Source organism: Bombina bombina, chromosome 4 (assembly GCF_027579735.1).
Source record: "Bombina bombina isolate aBomBom1 chromosome 4, aBomBom1.pri, whole genome shotgun sequence".
Lineage (NCBI taxonomy): Eukaryota > Metazoa > Chordata > Amphibia > Anura > Bombinatoridae > Bombina > Bombina bombina.
The window spans coordinates 75,937,271-75,957,836 of record NC_069502.1 but is presented as its reverse complement, the minus strand read 5'-3'; the positions used below and the strand labels follow the sequence as shown (position 1 = coordinate 75,957,836).

At 40.6% G+C, this 20,566-nt stretch overlaps 1 protein-coding gene across 1 annotated transcript in view; it reads right to left on the bottom strand.

The window, feature by feature from the left end:
• Window positions 1–20,566, bottom strand: part of DNAJC27 (DnaJ heat shock protein family (Hsp40) member C27) — an 82,415-nt gene that overhangs the window by 30,995 nt on the left and 30,854 nt on the right. Inside the window, exon 5 of the mRNA XM_053708912.1 lies at window positions 1,232–1,396. Within this exon, the coding sequence (XP_053564887.1) occupies window positions 1,232–1,396 (165 nt within the window). The remainder of the gene's footprint in view (window positions 1–1,231; window positions 1,397–20,566) is intronic.

Here is a 20,566-nt window from a genome sequence, read left to right as displayed (position 1 = left end):
CAACCCCCCCCCCCAGATTATTTTATTTGAAAAGCAAGAATGTAAGTTTAGATGCCGGCCCATTTTTGGTGAAAAACCTGGGTTGTTCTTGCTGATTGGTGGATAAATTCACCCACCAATAAACAAGTGCTGTCCATGTTCCTGAACCAAAAGTTGTCTGGCTCCTTAGCTTAGATGCCTTCATTTTCAAATAAAGATAGCAAGAGAACAAAGAAAAATTGATAATAGGAGTAAATTAGAATGTTGCTGAAAATTGCATGCTCTATCTGAATCACAAAAGGAAAAATTGGGTTCAGTGTCCCTTTAATTACCAAAATACATATAGCTAAGAGAAAGAAGTGATATGATAGCAACTTTCAAGTATATTAAAAGGGCTTAGTAAAAGATGAGGCTGTGAGTATTTTACATAAAAACTAAAATTCAAGAACAAGGGGTCATGATCTCAAGGTGAAGGGTGATTGATTCATGGAATAAACTTCCACAAGAGGCAGTAATGACAAACACTGTGGTGGACTTGCCTGGGACAAGACAAGAAAATATTGGGCAGACTTGCTGGGCCTATGGCTCTTATCTGCTGTCAAAATTTATGTTTCTATGGGTCCCTTTAATAATGTTTAATATTAAATGCATATATTTTTTCAGCTAACAAACATTTACAGTCAGATACTGCCAGGACTCACATGGCGCTTAGCCGAATCGTGCTACAGCCATTGTTAGTGCACAGTACCTTGAGCACGCGCTTCTTCTCCAGGTTTGCGCATGTCAGGTCTAAACTGTGCTATTCTCCTCCAATGCACTCTACCGTCTTCTGAGCTGCGCTATTCTACTTGACCGATGCACGCTACTGTGTGAGTACGCACATTGTAATGCGCTAATGACAAGCTGATTCTCAGCTCACTATTATCTAATCGGCTTAGCACGCTATAAAGGCCTTTTCCGCTTTGTCATATAATTTATTATGGAAATCCAAAAAGCTAGAACAAGAACCCTACAAAAATAAACTTACTAAGAAATTTACGACAATTATGACAACTTAGGATAATTGTTTACTAAGAGAATAAAATTTAAACTGGTCTCTTTATTTCTTTCTCTCAATACTCTCTCTGCCATTAACACTTAAGCGATCTTCCTCTTCCATTTTAATTATGGTTCAAATGCAACTGTTTCTTACTACACAAAATGAAGACGCATGAACATTAGAGGCAAAGTGTCTCACTAGAAACTCTCATACCTTGTTTGCACAAACAGCAAATACAATATTCTCAATATTTCCATGAGATCCAAGCTCCTGTTTCATCTCTGCCAGCCAAGAATCAAGAGCGTCAAATGACTCCTTTAAGCCAACGTCATATACCAGTAGTGCACCCTGTGTATCCTTGTAAAACTCGTTGCGGACCTACAAGGAAAGGAAGATACCATCAAGTGTATACTGTAAGCACATATGTAGGCTATAACCATTTATTTAAAACATAAAAACACAGAATGCATTCAATATACTATTATGGATCAGTTCGAGAAGGGATGTTCTAGATACAAGGTAATCACAGAGGTAAAATGTGTATTAATATAACAGAGGGGAATGGGTAATTAAGGGATTATCTATCTTTTTAAACACAACTTTTCAAGTAGACTGTCCCTTTAAGCACTACACAGATTCAGTAATTGAAAAATCCTATAAATCAGAGCTAAAAAGAGGTGCAAAGGCCAAGCACACAAATCAGGGTGGATAAAAATCAATGATTTTTTTTTTAAAAAAAAAAAAAAAAAAAAAAAAAAAAAAAAAAAATCGGATTTTTGGGATTTAAAATCGGATTTGGGACAAGCACTGACTCCAGCTCATTTTTTGGCAAATATTGTCAATATCCAGTATCAGGGTCAAAACTTAAGTGCTGAGGAAGAGGAGTTAGCTATGACATGGGTATCCAGCAATCATCCATCTGTAATGCCAACTATAATAAACTTCAAAGCTAAGGGGGAACCATTCAAGAAATATATGTTTGCTGAAGATATTTTAAAGAAAGTCGCACCAGTGAACTGGTGGAAGTCACTTAAGCACTTGGATTTAGAGACTGTTCAAGTAATGATTTCACTTTTAACAGCAGTAGCTTCTTCTGCAGGCGTTGAAAGAATATTCTCTTCCTTTGGACTCATTCATTCTAAATTGAGAAATCGTTTCGGACCCGATAAAGCAGGAACGCTTGTTTTTCTTTTCCAGATTATGAACAAAGAAGAAGCTGAAGATGACGAGTGAGCTACAGAGGACAGTATTTAAGTTTTTCATGTGTAGGCTGGGCTGACAGTCTAAGTTTCTTAAAATATATATATTTTGTTTAGCCAAATTAGTTAACAAACATGGAAGTTTGTTTAAGCAAATAACATGCTGTAATGTTATTATTTCAGTTGAATAAATCTATTTAAATTGTTATTTTTAAGGTAATGATTATTTTTCTCCTTCCTAACTACAACAGAAAAGTTGTCCAAATATGAATTATATTGATTAACCTATTAAACTGGGGATAAAAAAAACTAATATGAAAAGTTGTTCTAAAAATCTTCATCTACTTGCATATTAAAGTTATACCAGCAAGAATTAGTCTTTATGTAGAAAACTATTATTTAAATCAAGCCTTACTGACTAGTGATTTAAATTGTGAATTAAATCAGTTTGATTTAAATCAAATCCACCCTGACACAAATAACAGAATTTATGGTTACCTGATACATTTCTTTCTCCTACGATGTATCCGGTCCACGGCTTCATCCTTACTTGTGGGATATTCTCAATCCCTACAGGAAGTGGCAAAGAGAGCACACAGCAAAGCTGTCCATATAGCTCCCCTCAGGCTCCGCCCCCCCCAGTCATTCGACCGACGGTTAGGAGAAAAAGGAGAACCATAGGGTGCAGTGGTGACTGTAGTTTATAAAAATAAATTTAAACCTGACTAAAATGCCAGGGTGAGCCGTGGACCGGATACACCGTAGGAGAAAGAAATTTATCAGGTAAACATAAATTCTGTTTTCTCCTACATTGGTGTATCCGGTCCACGGCTTCATCCTTGTGGGAACCAATACCAAAGCTTTAGGACACGGATGAAGGGAGGGAACAAGTCAGGTAACCTAAACGGAAGGCACCACTGCTTGCAAAACCTCTCTCCCAAAAATAGCCTCCGAAGAAGCAAAAGTATCGAATTTGTAAAATTTGGCAAATGTATGCAGTGAAGACCAAGTCGCTGCCTTACAGATCTGTTCAACAGAAGCCTCATTCTTGAAAGCCCAAGTGGAAGCCACAGCTCTAGTAGAGTGAGCTGTAATTCGTTCAGGAGGCTGCCTTCCAGCAGTCTCATAAGCCAACCGGATGATTCTTTTCAGCCAGAAAGACAGAGAGGTCGCAGTCGCCTTTTGACCTCTCCTCTTACCAGAATAGACAAACAAGGACGAAGTTTGTCTGAAATCTTTAAGTCGCTTTTAGGTAAAACTTCAAAGCACGAACCACATCGCGATTGTGTAACAGACGTTCCTTGTTAAAAGCTGGGTTAGGACACAGAGAAGGAACAACTATTTCCTGGTTAATATTCTTATTGGAAACCACTTTTGGAAGAAAACCAGGTTTGGTACGTAAAACGACCTTATCTGTATGAAACACCAGATAGGGTGAATTACACTGCAAAGAAGACAATTCAGAAACTCTTCTAGCAGAAGAAATAGCTACTAAAAACAAACCTTTCCAAGATAATAACTTAATATCTATGGAATGTAGAGGTTCAAACGGAACCCACTGAAGAAATGAAAGAACTAGATTTAGACTCCATGGAGGAGCCACAGGTCTGTAGACAGGCTTGATTCTGACTAAAGCCTGCACAAACTCCTGAACATCTGGCATTGCTGCCAGACGTTTGTGTAACAAAACAGACAGAGCTGATATCTGTCCTTTTAAGGAACTAGCTGACAAACCTTTCTCCAATCCTTCTTGGAGAAAAGCTAAAATCCTTGGAATCCTAATCTTACTCCATGAGTAACCCATGGATTCGCACCAACAAAGATATTTCCGCCATATCTTATGGTAAATTTTCCTAGTGACAGGCTTTCTAGCCTGAATCAGGGTATCTATAACTGAATCCGAAAACCCACGCTTAGCTAGAATCAAGCGTTCAATCTCCAAGCAGTCAGTTGCAGAGAGACTAGGTTTGGATGTACGAATGGACCTTGAATTAGAAGGTCCTGCCTCAAAGGTAGCTTCCATGGTGGAACCGATGACATATTCACCAGGTCTACATACCAGGTCCTGCGTGGCCACGCAGGAGCTATCAGAATTACCGAAACCTTCTCATGTTTGATCCTGGCTACTAGCCGTGGGAGAAGAGGAAACGGTGGAAAGACATAAGCTAGATTGAACGACCAAGGCGCTGCTAAGGCATCTACCAGTGTCGCCTTGGGATCCCTGGACCTGGACCCGTAACGTGTAACTTTGGAGTTCTGACGTGACGCCATCAGATCCAGATCTGGAATGCCCCATAGCTGGGTCAGCTGAGCAAAAACCTCCGGGTGAAGTTCCCACTCCCCCGGATGGAAAGACTGACGACTCAGATAATCCGCTTCCCAGTTGTCCACTCCTGGGATGTGAATTGCTGATAGACGGCAGGAGTGATCCTCTGCCCATTTGATGATCTTGGATACCTCCCTCATCGCCAGGGAACTCTTTGTTCCTCCCTAATGATTGATGTACGCTACAGTCGTCATGTTGTCCGACTGAAATCTGATGAATTTGGCCTCCGCTAGTTGAGGCCATGCCTGGAGCGCATTGAATATCGCTCTCAATTCCAAAATGTTTATCGGGAGAAGAGATTCTTCCCGAGACCATAGACCCTGAGCCTTCAGGGACTTCCAGACCGCGCCCCAGCCTAAGAGGCTGGCGTCGGTCATGACAATGATCCACTCCGGTCTTCGGAAACTCATTCCCTGAGACAGGTGATCCTGAGACAACCACCAGAGGAGTGAGTCTCTGGTTTGCTGGTCCATCTGAATCTGGGGAGACAAATCTGCATAATCCCCATTCCATTGTTTGAGCATGCACAGTTGCAATGGTCTTAAATGAATTTGAGCAAAAGGAACCACGTCCATTGCCGCAACCATTAGTCCTATTACCTCCATGCACTGAGCTATGGAGGGCTGAGGAATGGATTGAAGAACTCGACAAGCGTTCAGAAGCTTTAACTTTCTGACCTCTGTCAGAAAGATCTTCATTTCTACGGAGTCTATTATTGTTCCCAGAAAGGGAACCCTTGTGGACGGGGACAGGGAACTTTTTTCTATGTTCACCTTCCACCCGTGAGATCTGAGAAAGGCTAAAACAATGTCTGTATGAGCCCTTGCTTTGGGAAGGGACGACGCTTGTATTAGAATGTCGTCTAGGTAAGGTGCTACTGCAATGCCCTTTGGCCTTAGCACCGCTAGAAGGGACCCTAGCACCTTTGTGAAAATTCTGGTAGCAGTGTCTAAACCGAACGGAAGAGCCACAAACTGGTAATGTTTGTCCAGAAAGGCGAACCTCAGGAACTGATGGTGATCTTTGTGGATAGGAATATGCAGGTACGCATCCTTTAAGTCCACGGTAGTCATGTATTGACCCTCCTGGATCGTTGGTAAAATTGTCCGAATGGTTTCCATTTTGAATGATGGAACTCTGAGGAATTTGTTTAGAGTTTTTAAGTCCAGAATTGGCCTGAAAGTTCCTTCTTTTTTGGGAACTACAAACAGGTTTGAGTAAAAACCCAGTCCTTGTTCCGCTGTTGGAACTGGGTGTATCACTCCCATCTTTAATAGGTCTTCTACGCAACGTAAGAATGCCTGTCTCTTTATCTGGTCTAAAGATAAGCGAGACATGTGGAACCTTCCCCTTGGAGGAAGGTCCTTGAACTCTAGAAGATACCCCTGAGAAACAATTTCTAGTGCCCAGGGGTCCGGAACATCTCTTGCCCAAGCCTGAGCAAAGAGAGAAAGTCTGCCCCCTACTAGATCCGGTCACGGATCGGGGGCTACCCCTTCATGCTGTCTTGGTAGCTGCAGCAGGCTTCTTGGCCTGTTTGCCCTTGTTCCAGCCTTGCAATGGATTCCATGCTGGTTTGGGCTGGGATGCGTTACCCTCTTGCCTAGTGGCTGTAGAGGTGGAAGTCTGTCCGTTACTGAAATTGCGAAAGGAACAAAAATTAGACTTTTTTTTAGCCTTGAAAGGTCTATCCTGTGGAAGGGCATGGCCCTTTCCCCCAGTGATATCTGAAATAATTTCCTTCAACTCTGGCCCAAATAGGGTCTTACCCTTGAAAGGAATATTAAGTAATTTTGTTTTGGACGACACATCCGCCGACCAAGACTTTAACCAAAGCTCTCTGCGCGCCACAATTGCAAAACCAGAATTTTTCACCGCTAATTTAGCCAACTTGAAAGCGGCGTCTGTAATGAAAGAATTAGCCAACTTCAGGGCGTGAATTCTGTCCATGACTTCATCATAAGAAGTCTCCTTTTGGAGCGAGTTTTCTAGTTCCTCAAACCAAAAAGCCGCTGCAGTGGTTACAGGAATAATGCAAGAAATTGGTTGAAGAAGAAAACCCTGTTGAACAAAGATTTTCTTAAGTAAACCTTCTAATTTTTTATCCATAGGATCTTTGAAAGCGCAACTGTCTTCTATTGGTATAGTCGTGCGCTTAGCTAGCGTTGAAACTGCCCCCTCTACCTTAGGGACGTCTGCCATGCGTCCCTTCTAGGGTCAACAATTGGGAACATTTTCTTAAATATAGGAGGGGGAACAAAGGGTACACCTGGCTTCTCCCACTCCTTAGTCACGATATCCGCCACCCTCTTAGGTATCGGAAATGCATCAGTGTGTACTGGGACCTCTAAGAATTTGTCCATTTTACACAATTTTTCAGGGATCACCAAAGGATCACAATCATCAAGTGTAGCTAGGACCTCCTTAAGTAGGGCGCCGAGGTGTTCTAGCTTAACTTTAAATGCTATGGCATCAGGCTCTGCCTGCTGAGAAACTTTCCCTGTGTCAGAAATTTCTCCCTCAGACAGGCCCTCCCTCACCGCCAAGTCAGATTGATGTGAGGGCACTACAGATAAATTATCCTCTGCGTCAGCTTGCTCATTTTCTGTGTTTAAGACTGAGCAATCACGCTTCCTAGGAAAAGCTGGCAGTTCGGATAAAAATGCTGAGAGAGAATTATCCATTACTGCCGCTAACTGTTGCATAATAATCGCAATTGGTGCGTTAGATGTACTGGGCATCGCTTGCGCGGGCATAGCTGGTGTTGACACAGAAGGGGAGGATAGCGAGCTATCCTCACTACCTTCAGCTAAAGAATCATCTTGGGCTATATCTTTAAGCGTGATTGTACGGTCCTTAAGCTGTTTGGACGCTATAGCACATTTCACACATAAATTTAATGGGGGAACCACCTTGGCCTTTGAACATAAAGAACATAGGCTATCTGAAGGTTCAGACATGTTTAACAGACTTAAAAGTAACTTCAATGCAATAAAATGTATTTTTGACAAAAACTTTACTGTCTCTTTAAATAATAAAAGTGCACACTTTATTACTGAAACATCAAAAAACCATCAAAAACACATCAGATTTTTATGAAATTTTCACCAGTGTCATAATGCTTTGAAAAGGTTGCACACAAATTTTCAGACCAATTAACCCCTAAATGCCCAAACTGGAGCTAATAACAGCAGTTAACCGGTTAACACACTACAGTACTCTGCCACAGCTTGCCCTGTGGCTTTTACCATCCTTAGGGTTATTTTGGTAAGAATATAAGCCTCCCTGGAGCCCTTCCTGATGCCTCCGGACTCCCCACGTGAAGCTGCATGAACTGGCTAGTCAAAACAAGTGCACAATTGAGGCGCAAAAATGAGGCTTCCTTCCTCTGCATACCAGAGTGGAGGGGCCTTTCTGACTAGATTAGGTGTCCAACTAAGTGCCAGGCGCAAATTAATCCCCAAAAGTGTTTTAAGTTGATAAAAAAACACCTATTTAAGTTGAAAACTTGCTAAAAAGCAATCGATTAGCCCACAATAGTGTCAACCAGCATAAGCCCTTAAAATAAGCCATCATTTTATTGCTGAATCTAATAACAATGGCTTACCTATCCCAGAGGGAATTTCTGACAGTCTTCTAGCATTACTGGGTCTTGTTAGAAAAATGACTGATCATACCTGAAGCAGTTAAGCCTGCAAACTGTTCCCCCCAACTGATGTTATCTGGTTTCAACAGTCCTGCGTGGGAACAGCAATGGATTTTAGTTACTGGTGCTAAAATCATAGTCCTCTTAGCAGAAATCTTCTTCACTTTCTGCTGCAGAGTAAATAGTACAAGCCGGCACTATTTTAAAATAACAAACTTTTGATAGAAGAAATAAAAAACTACAACTAACACCACATACTCTTTACCACCCCCGGGGAGATGCTACTAGTTAGAGCGGCAAAGAGAATGACTGGGGGGGCGGAGCCTGAGGGGAGCTATATGGACAGCTTTGCTGTGTGCTCTCTTTGCCACTTCCTGTAGGGATTGAGAATATCCCACAAGTAAGGATGAAGCCGTGGACCGGATACACCAATGTAGGAGAAATAAATGTTGTATTGGAACAGAAACCAATTATATGTATATATAAAACTCTCAAAGAAAGCAATAGTTTATAGCCTATTATCTTATTTCTAGTTAGTGGCAGTCTCAGAGTAAAATGTCCCTTTAAATTGAGACAATAGCTTACAATACTCACAGATTAATAATATAGGGTTTGCATTTCTAATCGGTAAATAAAAATATATAATACTTACCAGTGAGACCCCCTCTCCAGAGGGGCATGGACAGAGTTATCCACTCCCCTCATTTACTATATAAGCTTGTAGTAGGACACCACCCCTTCCTCCTCCTAGCTCTGTCCAGCCTGCTAGGTGGACAGGGCTGGTATCCCTCTCCGTTTCTACCTTCTGGGCTGCAAGATTTTTTCCATTTGTGCATATGGCTTACTTAGCTGCATATTTGAGCTGATGAACCTTCCAGCTGTCTGGCGCCATGGTTTCTGTGATCGCGGTCACTGATATGGCGATAGGCGGTGGGAATACCGTTCATTATGGTTTCCTTTTGGGGGCCGCCATGTTACCGTGACGTCATTAGTAAGGGACGTTGCGGGGGCCGCATCTGAGTGCTATCATGATCGTGTGTGTGAATCTTTTAAAGCCTCGGCATAGCCTTAAACAGAGAGCGTTTCTCCTTCTTCCCCATGAAAGTACTGACACTTCCTTTCAGTTTTGTGAACCGGCATCGTTGAATTTTCATTCCGGTAAGTGCTATAGCACTCGTTTTTGGCACACAAGTACTTTATAAAGAAAAAGGGGATAAATTGTTTTATAAGCTTCTAGGGCTTAATATATTTCGTTATGTGTTCAGCATTAACATGGAGGATAAGAATGATTAGTCTCAGCTTCAGCTGCCTTATGTACATACTATTTATTTATTTATTTATGGCTGGTTATGCTTTTTTCTTAGTGATACAGCCCAGTCTATGCCCACCAGTTCCCTTTGTGCTAATCCTTGCTGGCAAGACAAGAAACTATGTAAAGTGTGTATTGGGCAGATTTATGGTGGAAGCTTTTCTGAATCACCTGATTCTGCCTCTGATGGAAAAAACGCTAGATCTGATTTTCCTATAATATTTGACACTGCAACAAAATCTGAATTCATTAAAAAGATTCGAAGTTCTCTGGGAATTGAGAAAAAACTCTCTCAGGTTTTTATCTGATTGGTTTAGTTTAAGTTTTGCACCAGACCAGTATTCCCATATTTCTGACGCTATAAAGTTTAAATATTTTTGCAAGATCTTAAAAATATGCAAGAATTTCCCCCCTGCAAAAACCCTTTGCATAACCAATTTGCTGCTCCACCTAAGGTTGATGCTGCAATCTCTAAATTATGAAAATATGATATATTTTCCATTTTTATGATGCTGGATCTTTTTTTAAAGATGTATGGAGTAGAATTTGAAAGCAATTTATCTCCATCAGGGAGTCTATTTTCATTTTAGCAGAGCTATCTACAGGAAGTATACTATTCATTGTGTGATAAGCAAGACTATCTAACTACAAACTGTATACTTTTAATTGTGTGGTAATATGTTTTAAGCACATTTACAAAAATGTAAAATATATTTAATCTACTTTTTTGATGGAAACTTCGCTTTCTTTTCAAGGCTTTTGTTAAAGGTCTGATAATATTCATTATTACTTTATTTGTTTCTCTGTTTTAATGCTGTAGGTTTTTTCCTTGGTCTAATTTTCAACCCATGCCCTTTTTTAATCACCTGCCTTTAATTATCTAGGGTGCATTTAGGAGACACACCCTGATTGATTTTCTCCTGTTGGTACTTGATTTTAAAAAAAACAAAAAACTTTTTTTGAGTATGAAATCTTTTTTTAGTTTTTCGGTTTGTTATTTACATTGATGGGTTAGAATATATCATTTGCAGTATGTATGTGCAAGAATTAAAAAAAGTTTAATATCACTAATAGCTACTTACTATTTTAATGGGATGTATGAGGTTGATGGGATGAACACAGTTTCTGAATATTTGGTAGAATATTAGATAAAGAGACTCGCATTTCATCATCAAGCATTTTTAAGCTTCCACTTCCCATTCATATATCAAGAGCAGGAACAGCAATGCACTACTCGGAGCTAGCTGCAAAAAAACCACACTTTAACTTCTGAGTTAAGTTCAGCATATAAGCTGCCGCACTCAAAGATTTGCGAGTCCGACTGACTACTGCCCGTGCTGCAAACACACTGCTGTCCCACTCACTGACTACACATGCAGCCAGGAGCCAATATGCCGCCAATGGAAATAGTTTCAGTTACCACAGAGCAGAACCAATAGGTTACAATGATCTGTGACCCACTAGGTATCAGTTATGTGTCAACCACGTGACATGCATAGCAGGCAGACGGAAAAGTCGGAAGCCAAAAAAAAAAAAAAAAAATGTAAATAAAAAATTTGTGCTGTAGCAGGGACACACCTACACACTGCTGCCGACACACTAATGTGTCACGACACACAGTTTGGAAAGCGCTGCTTTAACCGTTTAGCCTGCTATGCATTTACTATTTTTTTTCTAAAATTAACAATCTTTTTACCTTCTCTTGCAGATTTTCAGAAAACAAAATACTTTTCTCTGACAAACTATGTACTAGTTATTTTAAGATTTTTGCTGAAATTATGGTTTGCACAGATCTGGTAAGAGGGGTCTTAAAGGAACAGTATACACTAGGGTTGCACCAATACCATTTTTTTAAGACCGAGTACAAGTACCGATACTGGTTTTCAAAATACTCACCGATACCAATTACAGATACTTTTTTTTTAATGTCATGTGACAGTTAACCAAGCACAATACAGACTAATTATTTAAGATTCCTTCTTTATAATTATGAAGGACTGTAACTTAAAAGACATTATGAAATAATAAAACAGTTTTATTTGTCACAGAACATGTTTATAAATAAAAATATTACAATAAAATATATTAATAATAACAACAAATAACATATATAAAATCACAACCAACCAAAAGTGCAATACAGTGAAAAATAGTAAAAATAGAACAGTGCACTATTTAATCATGGGGAACAACACTATGGGCTAAATTACATTTGACTGGTAAGTTTTACCAATGCTATGCTAAAGTCTATGGAGTTGGAAATGTGAACAAAGCATTGATAAAGCTTACCAATCAAATGTAATCTAAATCTAGTCCTATAATTGCAGGATGAGTGTTCATTGGAATTAACTTAATTTTTGCCATGAGTATTCTTCCTGCAATTATATAAGCTAACCTATGGATGTTCCTCAGAGTACAGTATGTTTTGAACATTATTGTGCAAGATGAGAACTAGCAGTAAAAAAGGCAATTTAGCAATTAGAATAATTTTTCAAAAGTTAGTGGCAAGTTCTTTTTAAGGAACAGAAGCCTCTCTGCATGTTCAGCTATAAGTCTGTTTTTGCTATCAGTAAGGAGGTTTGACTCTAAGTTGAACAGTCTTTCACTTTCCACACTACTGCATGGGGCAGAAAGATATTTTTGGACCATTTTAGCCAGAGCTGGAAATCTGTTTATTAACGGACCAGTACTTCAGGGGTTTGTCTGAACGAGGAACAGTGATCTCTCCTACAATAATACAAATTACAGCAATTTGTATTGGCAGAACAGTAGTAAACAATTTGTAGTTTAGTCTCCACTTCAGCTTAAAATGAAATGGGAACATGTAGTTTGAAAAAACGCCACAAGATAGCATATGGGTAGGAAGTGGAGGTATCGGTTTAAGTATCGGTGCATTTGCACGAGTACAAGTACTCATGCAAATACTTGGTATCGGTACTGATACTAGTATCGGTATCGGTGCAACCCTAGTATACACTCATTTTCATATAACTGCATGTAATAGATACTACTATAAAGAATAAGATGCACAGATACTGATATAAAAATCCAGTATAAAACTGTTTAAAAAGTTACTTAGAAGCTCTCAGTTTAGCTCTGTTGAAAAGGTAGCTGGAAAGCCCACTGCAAGTGGGAAATAAGATACTCCCCCCTTCTTTTGCATATGAAAAGAGCCTTTACACAAACAGGAGCAAGCTGGAGTAGGTAGCCGACGGTATTCACATAAAACTTTGAGGCTTGGTTAGGAGTCTGAAAATCAGAGCAATGTTATTTAAAAATAAGCAAAACTAAACATTGTTTAAAAAAAATAAAAAATAAATATGGGCTATATAAATAGATCCTTGCTTTTTTTTAAAAACATAAATGGTTATGCTTGACATAAATTTGGTTTAAGTGTTTGTAACACCACTAAAAAAAATGTTTATTGCACAAAACTAGTGTTTAATATATTTTGTTATTTAATTGAAAAAATAAAACTACTTTACAGGCAAGAAAAATCAGAATTTAGATTCTTTCTACATATTTGCTTCATGAGTAAATTTTTAAGATAGCCGTCTGGTTTGTGGTCTGATCCAGAGTACATCATTTTTCTGTAATGCTATTGTAATTTTTGGTTCAGGGCATTCTTTGTTAGTCATATTATTTACAGGCCTGTCACTTTCAATAACTGGTTGCGTGTTTCAATTGCAACATTAAACCTGCCTGTTTAGGGCAAGGGTCTATTTTTCTCTTAATTTTCAGGATAAAGATTATCTGTTCCAAACTAGGGGCAAGAGGGGTGGTTTTCCTTTTCAGTTCTTCATGTTTTTTGAATCCTATTAATCTGCTCACTTGCCTCTGCTTGCAAGCAACTTTCCAACTTGGAGACATTTTGAATTAGATTTTCATTTTTGCTCTGGTATATTTCCACTCGCTAAGAATCTTTGAAATTAAATTCTAAATTTCAGTTCATAAGAATTTTTTGAATAGCTGGGGATTATATTTACCAGTATTTTGATCTGTTATTTCTAGTTCTCCCTTTTTCAGTTGTATAAAAGCAGCTCTTCTTTTGTAAATTCAGAATTTATAATCTGTCAGAAGTCTATCCTCTTAGAGCCAAATTGGTTCATTTTGCAATGACATAAGAAGTCAGTTATATATTTTTGCAGGCTCAATGCAAGTTTCTGAAAGCCATTCATATTTCAGGTTTTATGTTTTCAGCATGGACTTCCTTTGCAGAGTGTATGTCTTTCCAACAGATTACTAAATTTACAATTTAGTTTTTGTAAGGATTGTGGACAAATGGAATCTTCTATATATGAATCTATAACTTCTAGTTTTTTTTGTCAAATTCACAATAAGAAAATTTATGCTTACCTGATAAATTTATTTCTTTTTTTCACATGAGTCCACGGATCATCGTAATTACTATTATTCACCTCCTGAGGAGGCAAAGAGCACCACAGCAGAGCTGTTAAATAGCTCCTCCCTTCCCTCCCACTCCAGTCATTCGACCAAAGTTAGGAAGAGAAAGGAAAATCCAAGGTACAGAGGTGTCTGAAATTTACATAACCCACAACTTGTCTACAAGAACAGGGCGGGCCGTGGACTCATTGTGTCAAAAAATAAATACATTTATCAGGTAAGCATAAATTTTCTTTTCTTTTTTAAAACACAAGTCGACGGATCATCTTAATTACTAATGGGATTCAATACCCAAGCTAGAGTACACAGATGATACGGGAGGGACAAGACGGGGAACCTAAACGGAAGGCACCACTGCTTGAAGAACCTTTCTCCCAAAAATAGCCTCAACCGAGGCAAAATTATCAAATTTGTAGAAAAAATGAGAAGAATAAGGACAAAGTTGCAGCCTTGCAAATCTGTTCCACAGAAGCTTCATTTCTGAATGCCCATGAGGAAGCAACAGTCCTAGTGGAATGAGCCGTCACTCTCTTAGGAGGCTGTTGTCCAGCAGTTTCATATGTAAAATGTATGATACTCTTCAGCCAAAAAGATAGATAAGTAGCCGCAGCTTTCTGTTCCTTGCATTCCCCTGAGAAAACCACAAACAAAGAAGAAGACTGACGAAAGTCCTTAGTCGTCTGTAGTTAAAACTTTAACTCACAGACCACGTCCAAATTGTGCAGAAGCCTTGCCTTCTGAGAAGGATTGGGACACAAAGAAGGAACAACAATCTCCTGATTCATGTGCCGCTCAGAAAACAACCTTAGGGAGAAATCCCAATGTAGTACGTAAAACTACCTTATCTGAATGGAAATAAGATGAGGAGACTCACACTGTAATGCTGAGAGCTCTGGCACTTCTCCGAGCAGAAGAAATAGCAACAAGAAATAGAACATTCCAAGATAACAATTTCATATCTAAGGAATGCATAGACTCAAACGCAGCCCTTTGAAAAATGTTGAAAACTAAATGCAGGCTCCATGGAGGAGTAACTGGTTTGAACACAGGCCTGATCCTGACTAAGGCCTGACAAAATGATTGTACATCTGGGACAGCAGCCAGACATTTGTGAAACAAAATAGACAAAGCAGAGATTTGACCCTTTAGGGAACTTGACGATAAACCCTTCTCCAAACTCTCTTGGAGAAAAGACAAAATTCTAGGAAACCTAACGCTACTCCATTAGTAAGCCTTGGATTCGCACCAATAGAGATATGTATGCCATATCTTATGGAAAACATAATTTATGCTTACCTGATAAATTCCTTTCTCCTGTAGTGTAGTCAGTCCACGGGTCATCATTACTTATGGGATATTAACTCCTCCCCAACAGGAAGTGCAAGAGGATCACCCAAGCAGAGCTGCTATATAGCTCCTCCCCTCTACGTCACACCCAGTCATTCGACCGAGAACCAAACGAGAAAGGAGAAACTATAGGGTGCAGTGGTGACTGGAGTATAATTTAAAAATTTAGACCTGCCTTAAAAAACAGGGCGGGCCGTGGACTGACTACACTACAGGAGAAAGGAATTTATCAGGTAAGCATAAATTATGTTTTCTCCTGTTAAGTGTAGTCAGTCCATGGGTCATCATTACTTATGGGATACCAATACCAAAGCTAAGTACACGGATGACGGGAGGGACAGGCAGGATCTCTATACGGAAGGAACCACTGCCTGAAGAACCTTTCTCCCAAAAACAGCCTCCGAAGAAGCAAAAGTGTCAAATTTGTAAAATTTGTAAAAAGTATGAAGAGAAGACCAAGTTGCAGCCTTGCAAATCTGTTCAACAGAGGCCTCGTTCTTAAAGGCCCAAGTGGAAGCCACAGCTCTAGAATGAGCTGTAATCCTTTCAGGAGGTTGCTGTCCAGCAGTCTCATAGGCTAAGCGTATTATGCTACGAAGCCAAAAGGATAGAGAGGTAGCAGATGCTTTTTGACCTCTCCTCTGTCCAGAATAAACGACAAACAGGGAAGAAGTTTGTCGAAAATCTTTAGTTGCCTGTAAATAAAATTTCAGGGCACGGACTACATCTAGATTGTGCAGAAGTCGTTCCTTCTTTGAAGAAGGGTTAGGACACAATGATGGAACAACAATCTCTTGATTGATATTCTTGTTAGTGACTACCTTAGGTAAGAACCCAGGTTTAGTACGCAGAACTACCTTATCTGAATGAAAAATCAGATACGGAGAATCACAATGTAAGGCTGATAATTCAGAGACTCTACGAGCCGAGGAAATAGCCATTAAAAACAGAACTTTCCAAGATAACAGCTTGATATCAATGGAGTGAAGGGGTTCAAACGGAACACCCTGTAAAACGTTAAGAACTAAGTTTAAGCTCCACGGCGAAGCAACAGTTTTAAACACAGGCTTAATCCTGGCCAAAGCCTGACAAAAAGCCTGAACGTCTGGAACTTCTGACAGACGCTTGTGTAAAAGGATGGACAGAGCTGAGATCTGTCCCTTTAACGAACTAGCAGATAAACCCTTTTCTAAACCTTCTTGTAGAAAAGACAATATCCTAGGAATCCTAACCTTACTCCATGAGTAACCCTTGGATTCGCACCAGTGTAAGTATTTACGCCATATCTTATGGTAAATTTTCCTGGTAACAGGTTTCCTAGCCTGTATTAAGGTATCAATTATTGGCTCCGAAAATCCACGCTTTGATAAAATTAAGCGTTCAATTTCCATGCAGTCAGCTTCAGAGAAATTAGATTTTGATGTTTGAAAGGACCCTGAATTAGAAGGTCCTGTCTCAGAGGCAGAGACCAAGGTGGACAGGATGACATGTCCACTAGATCTGCATACCAGGTCCTGCGTGGCCACGCAGGCGCTATTAGAATCACTGATGCTTTCTCCTGTTTGATCCTGGCAATCAAACGAGGAAGCATCCGGAAGGGTGGAAACACATAAGCCATCCTGAAGGTCCAAGGTGCTGTCAAGGCATCTATCAGGACCGCTCCCGGGTCCCTGGACCTGGACCCGTAACGAGGAAGCTTGGCGTTCCGGCGAGACGCCATGAGATCCATATCTGGTTTGCCCCAACGTCGAAGTATTTGGGCAAAAACCTCCGGATGAAGTTCCCACTCCCCCGGATGAAAAGTCTGGCGACTTAGGAAATCCGCCTCCCAGTTGTCCACTCCTGGGATGTGGATCGCTGACAGGTGGCAAGAGTGAGACTCTGCCCAGCGAATTATCTTTGATACTTTCATCATCGCTAAGGAACTTCTTGTCCCTCCCTGATGGTTGATGTAAGCCACAGTCGTGATGTTGTCCGACTGAAACCTGATAAACCTCAGAGTTGCTAACTGAGGCCAAGCCAGAAGGGCATTGAGAACTGCTCTCAATTCCAGAATGTTTATTGGAAGGAGACTCTCCTCTTGAGTCCATGATCCCTGAGCCTTCAGGGAATTCCAGACAGCGCCCCAACCTAGTAGGCTGGCGTCTGTAGTTACAATTGTCCAGTCTGGCCTGCTGAAGGGCATCCCCCTGGACAGATGTGGCCGAGAAAGCCACCATAGAAGAGAATCTCTGGTCTCCTGATCCAGATTCAGCGTAGGGGACAAATCTGAGTAATCCCCATTCCACTGACTTAGCATGCACAATTGCAGCGGTCTGAGGTGCAGGCGTGCAAAAGGAACTATGTCCATTGCCGCTACCATTAAGCCGATTACCTCCATGCATTGAGCCACTGACGGGTGTTGAATGGAATGAAGGGCACGGCAAGCATTTAGAAGCTTTGTTAACCTGTCCTCTGTCAGGTAAATTTTCATTTCTACAGAATCTATAAGAGTCCCCAAGAAGGGAACTCTTGTGAGTGGTAAGAGAGAACTCTTCTCCTCGTTTACTTTCCACCCATGCGACCTTAGAAATGCCAGTACTAACTCTGTATGAGACTTGGCAGTTTGAAAGCTTGACGCTTGTATCAGAATGTCGTCTAGGTACGGAGCTACCGAAATTCCTCGCGGTCTTAGTACCGCCAGAAGAGAGCCCAGAACCTTTGTAAAGATTCTTGGAGCCGTAGCCAACCCGAAGGGAAGAGCTACAAACTGGTAATGCTTGTCTAGGAAGGCAAACCTTAGATACCGGTAATGTTCTCTGTGAATCGGTATGTGAAGGTAAGCATCCTTTAAATCCACTGTGGTCATGTACTGACCTCTTTGGATCATGGGTAAGATTGTCCGAATAGTTTCCATCTTGAATGATGGAACTCTTAGGAATTTGTTTAGGATCTTTAAATCCAATATTGGTCTGAAGGTTCCCTCTTTTTTGGGAACCACAAACAGATTTGAGTAAAACCCTTGTCCGTGTTCCGACCGCGGAACTGGATGGATCACTCCCATTAGTAAAAGGTCTTGTACACAGCGTAGAAACGCCTCTTTCTTTATCTGGTTTGTTGACAACCTTGAAAGGTGAAATCTCCCTTGTGGAGGAGAAGCTTTGAAGTCCAGAAGATATCCCTGAGATATGATCTCCAACGCCCAGGGATCCTGGACATCTCTTGCCCAAGCCTGGGCGAAGAGAGAGAGTCTGCCCCCCACTAGATCCGTTACCGGATCGGGGGCCCTCACTTCATGCTGTCTTAGGGGCAGCAGCAGGCTTTCTGGCCTGGTTAGGTTTCCAGCCTTGTCTGTAGCGAGCAACAGCTCCTTCCTGTTTTGGAGCAGAGGAAGTTGAAGCTGCTCCTGCCTTGAAGTTACGAAAGGCACGAAAATTAGACTGTCTAGACCTGGGTTTAGCTCTGTCTTGAGGCAGGGCATGGCCTTTACCTCCCGTAATATCAGCGATAATTTCTTTCAAACCGGGCCCGAATAAAGTCTGCCCCTTGAAAGGTATGTTAAGTAGTTTCGATTTAGAAGTTACATCAGCTGACCAGGATTTTAGCCACAGCGCTCTGCGTGCCTGAATGGCGAATCCGGAATTCTTAGCCGTAAGTTTAGTTAAATGTACTACGGCATCAGAAATAAATGAATTAGCTAGCTTAAGGGTTTTAAGCTTAAGTGAAATCTCATCTAATGTCGCTGAGTCAAGGGTCTCTTCCAGAGACTCAAACCAAAATGCTGCCGCAGCCGTGACAGGCGCAATGCATGCAAGGGGTTGTAATATAAAACCTTGTTGAACAAACATTTTCTTAAGGTAACCCTCTAACTTTTTATCGATTGGATCTGAAAAGGCACAGCTATCCTCCACCGGGATAGTGGTACGCTTAGCTAAAGTAGAAACTGCTCCCTTCACCTTAGGGACCGTTTGCCATAAGTCCCGTGTGGTGGCGTCTATTGGAAACATTTTTCTGAATATAGGAGGGGGTGAGAAAGGCACACCGGGTCTGTCCCACTCCTTAGTAATAATTTCAGTAAGTCTCTTAGGTATAGGAAAAACGTCAGTACCGCAAAATATTTATCCAACCTACACATTTTCTCTGGGATTGCAACTGTGTTACAATCATTCAGAGCCGCTAACACCTCCCCTAGCAATACACGGAGGTTTTCCAGCTTAAACTTAAAATTTGAAATGTCTGAATCAAATTTATTTGGATCAGATCCGTCACCCGCAGAATGAAGCTCTCCGTCCTCATGCTCTGCAAATTGTGACGCAGTATCAGACATGGCCCTAGCATTATCAGTATACTCTGTTCTCATCCCAGAGTGATCTCGTTTACCTCTAAGTTCTGGCAATTTAGACAAAACTTCAGTCATAACATTAGCCATGTCTTGTAAAGTGATTTGTAATGGCCGCCCTGATGTACTTGGCGTTACAATATCACGCACCTCCTGAGCGGGAGATGCAGGTACTGACACGTGAGGCAAGTTAGTCGGCATAACTTCCCCCTCGTTGTCTGGTGAATGTTGCTTAACATGTACAGATTGACTTTTATTTAAAGTAGCATCAATGCAATTAGTACATAAATTTCTATTGGGCTCCACCTTGGCTTTTGAATATATTGCACAAAGAGATTCCTCTGTGTCAGACATGTTTAAACAAACTAGCAATTAGACTAGCAAGCTTGGAAATACTTTTCAACTAAATTTACAAGCAATATGTAAAAACGTTACTGTGCCTTTAAGAAGCACACAAAAAAACTAACACAGTTGAATAACAATGAACCGGATTAGTTATAGAAACCAAATTTAGCAAAGGATTGCACTCATTAGCAATGGATGATTAACCCTTAATATCAGAAAAAAACGTATAACAATTGACAATATAAGCGTTTTTATCACAGTCAAGCACAGTCTCACAGGTCTGCTGTGAGTGATTACCTCCCTCAAAACTAGTTTTGAAGACCCCTGAGCTCTGTGGAGACGTCCTGGATCATGCAGGGAGAAAAAGACAGACTGTGACTGAATTTCTGATGCGTAGTAAAAGCGCCAAAATAGGCCCCTCCCACTCACACTACAACAGTGAGGGAAGCTCAGTAAACTGTTTTAATTTAAAACAAACGACAGCCATGTGGAAAATAAAGCCCAAAACAATTTTCACCAAGTACCTCAGATAATTAAACGATTTAACATGCCAGTAAACGTTTAAAATCTAATATATGAAATGTCATTAAAAAGCCTGCTGCTAGTCGCTCACACTGCAAGTTAGGCTAAAAGTTATATGCATACAATATTTTC